At 40.7% G+C, this 11,462-nt stretch overlaps 1 protein-coding gene across 1 annotated transcript; it reads right to left on the minus strand.

Moving 5' to 3' along the window:
* Positions 1–7,969: 7,969 nt before the first annotated feature.
* LOC122010562 (probable CCR4-associated factor 1 homolog 11) lies at positions 7,970–8,944 on the minus strand. Its single transcript, XM_042567082.1, has one exon. It carries the CDS (start codon positions 8,942–8,944, stop codon positions 7,970–7,972), a length of 975 nt encoding a protein of 324 aa, XP_042423016.1.
* Between the last annotated feature and the right edge of the window lie 2,518 nt (positions 8,945–11,462).

An 11,462-nucleotide genomic window follows, 5' to 3' on the forward strand; every position in this document is an offset into this window, starting at 1 on the left:
CTTTGGCCGACCACCTACATGGCTCATCCACTTGGTCTTGGCCGGCCCTAGCTTGGGTTCCAAGCTAGCTTGGCCGGCCCCATTGGATGGGTAAGAAGGTGGGTATGCGGTGGGTATAAATCTCTATATACTAGAGGCTACGATAGGGACCGAGAGGAGGAATTGGTTTTGGTCTCCCGATGAAATTAAGCATCCCGTGTTCGCCCCGAACACACAACTTAATTTCATCAATAATAATTCATTCCACTAAAGAACTATTATTGAACTACCGCACCAATCCCAAATTACATTTTGGGCTCCTTCTTATTATGAGTGTGTCAGTCTCCCTGTGTTTAAGATAACAAATGTCCACTAATTAAGTAAGTTACTGACAACTCACTTAATTAATATCTAGCTCCAAGAGTAGTACCACTCAACTTCATCGTCATGTCGGACTAAGTCCACCTGCAGGGTTTAACATGACAATCCTTATGAGCTCCTCTTGGGGACATTCTCAACCTAGATTACTAGGACACAATTTCCTTATATAATCAACAACACACACTATAAGTGATATCATTTCCCAACTTATCGGGCTTATTGATTTATCGAACTAAATCTCACCCATTGATAAATTAAAGAAATAAATATCAAATATATGTGCTTGTTATTATATTAGGATTAAGAGCACACACTTCCATAATAACTGAGGTCTTTGTTTCTTTATAAAGTCAGTATAAAAGAAACGACCTTTAATGGTCCTACTCAATACACTCTTAGTGTACTAGTGTAATTATATAGTTAAGATAAACTAACACCTAATTACACTACGACCTTCCAATGGTTTGTTCCTTTCCATCATGGTCGTGAGCTACTGTTTATAATTTATAAGATACTGATAACATGATCTTCTGTGTGTGACACCACACACCATGTTATCTACAATATAAATTAATTAAACAACTACATTTATCACAAATGTAAACATTTGACCAATGTGATTCTTATTTCTAGATAAATGTTTTATACCAAAAGCTAGGCTTTTAGTATACATCCTAACAATCTCCCACTTATACTAAAAGACTAAGCTGCCATATCTGCTGCTATACATCTGATTCCCATGCCTTTCTAAAAGCTCTTGCCTTAAGGACCTTAGGTTATCATCTGATGCAATCTAAGCGGCAACAACTTGTCCTCGTTTATACGATTTCTCGTATTGAGTGGTACTTGCGCTCTATTGTGTTTACTTGCCTTATAGACTCATGGTTTCTTCAAGTTTGCTACTGCACCACTATTATTACAATAAATTGTAATAATCTTTGGACAAACCAGAAATCATATCTAAGTCTATCTTGAGGTTATTGAGTCATTCAGCTTTTATGACTACCTCAGAGGTTTGCCATATACTCAGCTTCTATGGTGGAGTCCAGAAAAACACCTATGCTTATCACTCTTCCATAGTTATGACTTTACCTCCTAAAGTAAACACAAAACCCCCGAGGTCGACTTATTATTGTCCCTATGCGATTGGAAGTCAAAAATCCGTGCAACCCACAGGAACCAAATTAACTGCCTTGTAAGCTAGCATATAATCTCTAGTGCCTCTAAGGTACTTTAATATATGCTTTACTGCAGTCCAATGTCCTTGTCTAGGGTTACTTTGACATCTGCTAACTATGCCCTTGGCAAAACAGATTTCTGATCTCGTGCATAGCATACATTAGGTTGTCTAACTGCCGAAGCATAAAGAACTGCCTACATGTCCTCAATCTCCTTTGATGTCATTGGAGACATCTCTTTAGATAAAGACATTCCATGCTTCTAGGAGTTTTGCATGCTTAAAACGAGCAAGGATTTTTTTCGATGTATCAAGCTTGGGATAAGTAAAATATATTATTTTTCTTGCGATCCCTTATTACTTTGATCTCAAAAATATATACATTCTTCCAAGTCCTTTATATCGAATTATTTGGACAACCATACCCTTACTTCTGACAACATTTTGATATTGTTTCCAACTACCAAAAATGTTATCTACGTATAGTACAAGAAATACCACCATGTTTTCATCACACCTTTTGTATACACAAGACTTATCTGTTTACTCAATAAATCCATAGGTTTGGATTACTTTGATAAACTGGATGTTCCAAGACCTTGAAGCTTTGCCTCAGTTCATAGACTGATTGAGCTTGCACACAAGATGCTCTTAGCCTTTTACAATGAACCCTTCTGGTTGCTTTATATGGATGCTTTCTTCAAGACTTCCATTAAGGAATGCTGTCTTGACATCCACTTGCCAAATAGATAAAAGAATCCGGATAGACTTAAGCATGGTTACCAGTGAAAAAGTTTCTTTTTTCATCTAGCCTTGCTTTTGAAAGTTTCTACCTATTCCTATAGACTTATCCTATTCCTATCATGATATTTAAATCCAAAATTTTGCATAGGCATATAATGATTAACATTATTTTTCCTAGCATGCAAGGAGGAATGAAAATTTGAATTGCATTTCAAATTAGGGTATACCTCCCTTACCCTTGAAGCTCCCCCTTGACTCTTGCTTCTCTTCTTCTTCTCCCATTTCTTTAGATGCGCAAGCTTCTTGATATCCCTCTTCTTGGGGCATTTTGTGTGGTAGTGTCCCTTCTCCCCATATGTGAAGTATACAATGCGCATTCTCCTTATTTGAGCTTCTTCATTCCTACAACCCTTATTAGTATTTAAATTAACTTGAATGGGTTTAGGAGTTACCTTCTTCTTACCCAATGGACACCTACTCTTGTAGTGCCCCTTCTCATTGCACCCGAAGCAAATGATATTGTCTTTTAACTTTACTTTGGTGGAGGTGCTCACTAGGTTGACCTCCAAGACCTCTTTTTCGCTTGTCTTGGATTCTTCTTCAACCCTTGAGGATGTGGATGATATCTCATTTTCCTTTTCCTCCTCGAATATTGAGCATGACTCAACTTCCAGTTGCTCCTCCTCATCTTGAGCAATTAAACTCATCTCCTTGGGCTCTTCTTCTTCTTGTGTAGGCATAGGTTCTTCCCATTGAACCTTCTTTATCTTGCTCCACAAATCATGGGTGTTCTCGTATTTACCTACACGGCTCATCACATTAGAAAATAACATATCAATTAAAATTGATATTACCTTATTGTTTGCCTCCGATCTTGAGGTTTGCTCCTCCGTCCAATATCGTGGTCGGAGCTTCTTCCCTTTCTTGTCTTTGGGGACTTCGAACGGTTCCTTGATCACCATCATGGTATCCCAATCCGTGTCGAAGAAGATCTCTATCTTTATCATCCAATACGTGATGTCCCATAAGCCACTGCCTTCGAACTTTAGTAGTTCTATCAAGCCGGTCATCTTGTGATTCCTTGGCGGTTAGTCCAATGGAGAGTGTCCTCGCTATGATACCACTTGTTGGGAGATCGGTGGCCGTCTTGAAGGGGGGTTGGATAGACGGCACCCCCAAATCCTTCCTTCCTACACTTGTTAGCTTACGCAGCGGAAATATAAACAACAAACAAGCTAAAGACTAAAACTAAGAAAGGAAATGTAAACCGCTAACACGTTCGTTTAACGTGGTTAGGAGATTATGGCTCCTACTCCACGGCGTGTCCTTGAGGTGGGTCATCCCGATCCGTCGATGGATTAACTCCTCGCAAACTCCGGCTATCTCAAGTAGCTCCTTGTGGGTGGAGAAACCTCACCACAACACTCACAAACACTTGAGAACAAGTAGACTACTAATTAGGGTTTACCACCACTAATTTCGTCAGCTATAACCAAGCTCCCAAGTTTTGGTTAAATAGCCCGCGGGTTGAAAACCCCGCCTACCAGTCGACTGTCAAAACATGCAGTCGACTGTCCTCTGTGGAAATTCGACCGTTACATCCCAACGGTTCGATACCAGTCGACTACTAAAACTAGCAGGCGACTGCTCCACACTGACCGAACGAACAGAAGCATTCTATTCACTCCCAGTCGACTGCACCAGTCGACTACTAAAACATGCAGTTGACTACTACAATAACACTACAGTACTACTACAGTACTTTTATTGTGATTGCTACAGTAAAATCCTAAATCTAGGATTTTTATCCCGAGTACAATCTCTCAGCACTCGGACCCTCACCCTTATGACTCACTTGAAGCTTCTTTGCAGCCTTAACCTCTTGCCTTCAAGCCTACTTCCTTTGGCTCTCGTTTCTCGGATGCTTCAAGCACGCGGCTCGTCCCCAATGCCATCCTTCGCGTATGCCTCAAAGTCGCTTCCCTCGGCCCTTGTCCTCACTGCCTTGTCCACGGTCCCTCGGATGCTCCATCCTTCACCGGACCCGAAGCCGTCAACCTGAGTCACATGTGTATCCTGCAGTCCTGCATAACTCAAGTACATATATCAAATAACAAGGGTGGACCTAACTTAAACCCTTTGCCCAAACACCAAAACACATGGTCTCACGGACCATTGGGATTGCTTCCAACAGTTGCGCATCTGCACTCGAGAATTAAAGAAATCATCACCGGACTTTCGAATCTCGGAGAAAATGTAAGTAACCGGGATTCGCTCAGGTACGCGCTAAATTCTTTTCCGAGAAATTCAAAATAGGCATCACTAGTAGATGTCTTTTACATTTTGAAAGATTTAGAAAAAATTTCATTAGAAGAATTCTTTTCTACATTTGAAGTGCACGAATCAAGATGTGCAGATACGAAGAAGCCCAAGAACAACGTCACCCTTAAAGCATCGAGAGATGAACCTGAGTCGGAGTCTTCTTTCGACGACGAGGAAATGATAATGATGGTAAGACGGTTTAAGAATCTTTGTAGATCTAGGAAATCTAATCATCCGTAGGGGAAAAAGAAAAGAACCATCCGCTGCTACCACTGCGACGAAGAAGGGCACATCAATGACAACTGTCCCAAGCTGAAGAACAAGGACAAGGATAAAGGTAATAAGCCTGTCAAAAAGTGCAAGATCCTAAAGGCGACGTGGGACAATACGTCGTCTGAATCGGAAGTCGAGACGTTCTCCGGGCTTGCATTAATGGCGAGCCATCAAGGCGACGACGGCGATTCAAGCTCTTCCGCAATGAGCATCGATGAAGGGGAGCTACGTCGGAAGAAAGCAGCACTTCAGGAGGAGACACAGACAATAAGATCGACAAGGTAAGTCAGGTACGATATCTTCCTCCTAATAAACTCTTTAAATTCGTTAAATTGTTAACAAAAGATTGCTGCAAATTAGAAAAAGAAAATAAAAGTTTAAAAGTAATACTAGCTAAATCTTGCCCTCTAGAAGATTTAGACAAATCAAAATTAGAAAATGAAAAATTGAAATCAGAAAATGAAAATATGAAAATTCAAGTAGATAACTTGAAAAATCATGCATGGACATCTAATTTTAGAAGATTTAATAATTTAAATTGATATTTTAGATATCACTAGGGACAAATTAGGAATATTTCAAAAAGCATGTCCCTAAGAAATTTTTAATTAATACAGTGGGCTGGAACCTATATTGGGTTCCTAAGTCTTACTTAGTCTAAATTTTAATCGAAATTAGCACTTTCAATGACAAAATTAAATAGTGGAATTCTTTATGAGGCTTTGTCTAAAGAAGTAGTTGTTGCTCGAATAACTAAGAAGACCTAGTGTCTCGTCACAACCTAGAAGTTAAAATATTAAAATTAAATATTTAATTAACTTTCTGGTAAAATATTAAAATTAGAACTAAATAATATTTTAAAAAGTTATTCAAACATTTTTATTTTCTTTCAAAAATATTTTTTACGTAGAAAAATATTCAAAACTTAACTTAGAAAACTTTACTTAAATTCAAAATTTAAGTCAGAATTTTTTATTGCACAAAACTTAGAATATTTTTTAAAAAAAGTTTTTTTTCTAAAGTTAGAAATTTTTTTACCCTTAGATTATTTCGGAATCTCATTTTTTTTATGTGATCAAAGGAAGAGAAAGAAAAATATAAGTCTAGGGGGAGGTAGACCAGAATTTTTTATTTTTTTGCACTTAATTACAAATTTAGTTAGTTTATTTTTATTCTATTTTTACCCTAGGTTAACTTGGGTTGTTCACATCAAAAAGGGAGAGATTGTTGGAACCCCAAGATTACTTTGGTGTGATCAACAAGTTAAGTTAGGTCATGTGTGTTTTTAACCTTGTGTCTAAGTGTGCAGGAGCTTAGGAGCACAGGTAGTCGAACGGAAGACGCAGCTAGCAAGAAGGACGGCACGCGGTGCATCCAAGAGACGAGGCGCTGCGAAAGAGTACACCGGCAAACGAGAAGGAAGTGTGCGGTGTTTTCGAGGGACGAGAAGCCGGAGCGGAAGACTGCTCGAGGAACAAGAGACGCAGCTAGCGAGAAGGTCGGTACGGGGTGCGATCGAGGGACGAAGACTATGGATTAGTACGCTAGCGGACGAGAAGAAAGCACGCGACGATTCTGAGGGACGAGAAGCCGGAGCGGAAGACTCGGTCTGAGGCGAACGGAGCCGGAGCAGAAGATCCGGGCTGAAAAAAGTCAACGGGGTTGACTTTCCCAATCGGGGCGTCCTAAACCCTTCCTGACGCCCGGAGTTAACTTTTTGACCAAATCGTGTCAAACGCGATCAGAACGTTGGGGGATAAAATTTTATCCCCCAGGGCACCCGAAACCCCTTCGGGTCGTCCCGACCAAAGCTATAAATACAGCCTTAGTCCAGAAGCTTTCATCGATCACAAGCAATTTATTTTCAATACTTGTAGGCTTTGATTTAGAGTTGAGTTTCTGTTTTCTGCGTTTCATCGTTGTACGAGGTTTCTCCGCCTAAAGAAGTTTTTAGTACGATCATTTTCCTTGGATTAACAACCTCTCCGGTTGTAACCAAGTAAATCTCGGCGTGCCTCGTCTTTTCTGTTTTTCTGTTTAAATTATAATTTATAAAAGTGTACTGTTGAAAGATCGAGAATGGTTACGTTTTTATTTTTGTAGACTATTCAACCCTCCTTCTATCTGGCCCAGCGGTCCAACAAGTAGTATCAGAGCCAAAGCACTTTAGGAGAATTGCTCGAGCATCTGGGAGTACATTCCGGGGGATTCATTGGAGGTAGCAACGGGAGTGGAGGAGGAGGCAGGGGCGGAGGCGGCGGTGGTAGAGGCATGTTTGTCTGCGACGGGAAAGGATAGGTTCCGGTTGCTTCCGATGCAGGCGAAGAGGTGGGCTTTGGAGGGATTCGGGGGCTTGGGGAACCAATTGTCGCCGATCCATCCGAGGTTGATGGACGCCATGACCGGATAGGTTAGGGTTTTGCAGAATGGGGTTAAACCGAATGCGATGGAAGGCGATAGGATAATAGATAGAGCACGAGGCGAAGATTTAGTTGACTCCATAGAATACCCGCGTTTCAAATGGTGAGGTTAGATGGATCCCATTGGGAAAATCATTAAGGCTACGAAAACAGCTATCAGGTCGGGGAGTCAAAACTTCAAAAACAGATGGAAAATAAGATATATATATTTATATATACTTTTAACTCAACTGTCTGCTAATTATCTAACTTCAAAGTAGACTAAACAAACAATGTGCAAATGACTCAACGTAGTTAATTGCTTACAAAAAAAAAAATAATTTCCTAACACTGTCTAATTATTTATTACTATTATTATTATTAATATTATTTTTTTCTCTTTCCCAATTCCCATGAAGCCTTTTAAATCCACTGATGGCTAGTAGTCATCCATAATTTACTTTCTCCGTGTTGATCTAGGGGCGAATGAATTATCTTTTTACCACATGAAGCCTTTTAAACTGATTTTTTTAATTATCGCTATTTTGCCTTGTTTAAAAAATAATAATAACAAAAACACAAACATGAGTTAGGTAATAACACTTTTCGATCCTAGAGTACAAACATCAACAGATTGCAGAATTCAGCTTTCCAAATCATAAAATCAATTTCTACGCTGCAGAACCGACATGATCTACATGAAGACAACACAGGGGCCACCAAAAGAGTGTTGAAGTGGAACCGGCGGGAACCATCCGATAAGCCGTGTCGGTGGCGGCAACAGAGGAACAGGGCTATGGCCGCCGCCGCCGCCGCCGCCGCCAAAGTATGGAGACGGGAAAGCCAAAGGTCGGCACACCGTCGGCGGCGGAATCATGAACCTTCCAGGTGGTAAAGTCCACGGGCGCCGAAGAGGACCGAGAGAAGAAGCGCTCTTGATTTCATGGCACACATTCTCCAAGCCGTACAGAATCATGGAGTCTCGGCCGTCCATGACTGCCCACCTCTTATGCATCTCCTGGAAGGTCAGTCCGGTGACCAAACTGTCGAATCCCGCCTGATGTGCCACGCCGTCTGCCTCCACGTTCAGCATACTCGCGAGCTTCATCAAGCTAACCTCTCCGCCGAGTAGTCCCGGACAGAACCGCGCCATGTACTTGACGTCGTAGAGTCTTTCGTTAAAGATGCCACTCGCCGCCGTTATAAACTCTCCTGATGTCTCCGGTAGAGGCCTTCCGCCGGTGAGCAACTTTATCAAATAGCCCACATCGTACGAGCCGTGGAACGTGACGAACGCACCGCCGTGGTGACCGAACAGCTTCTCCCGGATCAGAGCGGCGTAGCGAACAGATGAAATACCTTCGCACCGGTTTCTTTGGACGTCGATACCGCTGTTCTTCAGCAGGTCGATGGACGCCGGCGAGCAGGGGTCGACGTCGGGGTCGAAGTCCGAGAAATTGATCTGCCATGCCATGCCGGGATGGTTGCCGGCGTCGTCGAAAAGGGCGATTCCTAGCTGGATTATGCAGAGGTTGTCGACATTGTACTTGAGGTCGCGGTATCTGCACTCCTCGGCGGCGCGGCGAGGCGTGAAGCGGAGGAAGCCGGAGAACTCGGTGTCGATGGCGACGATCGGGAAGGAGCGGCGAAGGACAGTGATCGCATCCATCTGCTCCAGTAGGTTTGCTTCCCACACGTCGATGATCTCCATTGCTGCAAGCGATCGCTCCCTGCTCCTCTGTTTCGCTCTGATCTGTGTTTTGCGTCTTCCGTTACATCGAGGTAGTTATTTACTTGTAAAGATCTATTTCCTAATCAGTTGAGTCCAATTAGGAATTGGTTGCTGCGGATTATCTGCAGCTCTGAACTTTTTGGAATTTTGGGATTATTAGGAAAGATTTCTATCTAATTGTGATTTTGCCATATTTAGGTTTTATTAAATAATCTATTTTTAAAAAAATATATATATTAGAATTTTTTATATTAAAATTGTCACTCTACACCTCATATTTGTTTTTTTTTAATTTTGGTATTGAACCTATAAAATTTGGGCGAATTACATTTTACCCCTTGAGTTACGAGCAATCTTTCGATACCATTGAATACGTTGCAGCCACATCTACTCTTATAATAATAGCATCTCCTACATTCTTCCATTTTTTCTAATCATATAGTCTCTCTCATTTGTTCATATAATAGTTCTCTCTTTTTTTTTTCAAGAAACAATGTCAGAAATTCTTTGTCATGTAAATTGTCAGTAGTGTTTTTCTTTTCTCATTTCTCATTTCGTTGGTTTTTTCTAGTTCATTTCTTTCATTTGTAAGATGTTTTCTTGTTGTTTTGGACTTAATATTAGGTTTGACTAGGTATTTTGATGTTCAATAGATGTATTGGGCTTTCATTTCAGATTTTATACCTCTAATTGTGATAATTATAGTGTGGGTTTCTTTTCTTCAGTCTGTCCTTCGTTTCCTGATCCCGTGATAGCCCTATGTTTATATGTCCGCTTAGTTTGAATTCAATATTGCATCTTCTAAAATTCTCTCTTTCGTCGGCATGGATTTGAGTTTCCTTCCCTATTCTCTCCTGAGCTTGGTTAACTCCTCTCCTTTCTTTGTTTATAGGTTGCCTGAACCGTAACATGACTTCTCGTTTTATATAGTTTACTAGATCATACAATCCTTCACTTCTGTTCTTAATAGTTTCAAATTTGAATATGAATATACTCATTTCTTATTCATATAATCTGATATCTTATATATATGAAGCTAAGTAATCCCGTCACTGCTAAGGTTTGTGACTCTAAGCTTTAAATCCTATGATGCTCAAGAGCTCTACCTTTTTGATTTTATGTATTCAATGCACGATCTACTACCCTAACATAAGATGTCTCTTTCTATACTTCTATGTTCTAATGGATGGATCAATATCGTACATCTTGTATGTTTGCCATCCTTCTTTTCTTTCTCTTTCTTTTCATAGTTCTTGTCCGGGCTCGCGCTCAAGCTTTTTATAAGTTCTCTCTCTCCCTTTCTTTTGTTTCCGTTGTAGCTCTATAGTTTGTGTGATCTCATTTGATTGAATTCTTGAATGGTTAATAGAGAAATGATTGTCAGATAGTCATAGTAAGATTCATGGTCTATAGAATCTCATTATCTTGAATGAGTACTCTTCCCTTCGTTCTGTCATTTCATTCTGGTTTTTGATCTAGTATCTGGGGGACCCAATGAGCTGGGCACTATAGGCACTACGCCTTCGTGCGGGACCTGCCCGATCCTGTCTTCTGCTGCAGTGAAAGAGAAAGAATCTAATTCATGCTCTAATACGAAAGGAGTGAGATTTGAGTTCCCAGATAAGAATCTTTCTATATGCTTTACACATGGATAATATTGAGCTATGTATTTGGGTCCGGAAGGAGTACTAAGACTGAACGGGTCACAAGCGCTCAAGCTTGAATGAAGTGATTTTTTTTGAATCAGAAGCTCGTATTTCTTCTCCAGTCTATACTGAACCCCGTCGTTTCACTCCGCCCTTCTTACCTGAGCATACTCCTTCATTCATATATTTGAGGTGGAATATAGATGAGATTTTATGCGCTCAAGGTTACTAATAAGGGCTGAGGAGTTATCGAGCTACAGGGATATTGTTAGATCATATCTACGTCGACGGGTTTTTTTTTATGTAATCTTTGCCTTGCCGTGCCTCACGTGTACGATTTAAAGAGAAGTTGTGCATTTGCGTAACTGATGGTACTTGGACTTTTTTTTATATCGTCTATTCTTTACATCATAAGATGAGTTTGATAGTGAGAATCTTCCCTTTCCCTTAGTTTCTATCCCTCATAGTAATTCCGTTCACTCGTGCCATGCTGAGAGAGAACCTAGTTAGTCTATCTCAATAGAAGCCATTGTTGATCAATTTTTTTTGACACTTTAGAAGTAGCTACTCGCCAGACTCGAACTGACACAGGCTCTCAATAATAACTGATAGCCTCTCTTCCTTCTACAGGAGTCGCTTTTGTGACTTCGGTTGGCGTCTGCTTCCCTATGTCTGCGGGTCGGTAGACACCTGCTCACACTCGTTTCCCATGGTATCTCCATTGGTCTTATGATTCATAGGGTCTTTCAAGTAAGGGCAGACAACGCTAATCCTATATAAATTCTCCGTCGGTCACTCTGTTGGTCGTT

Source organism: Zingiber officinale, chromosome 8A (assembly GCF_018446385.1).
Source record: "Zingiber officinale cultivar Zhangliang chromosome 8A, Zo_v1.1, whole genome shotgun sequence".
Lineage (NCBI taxonomy): Eukaryota > Viridiplantae > Streptophyta > Magnoliopsida > Zingiberales > Zingiberaceae > Zingiber > Zingiber officinale.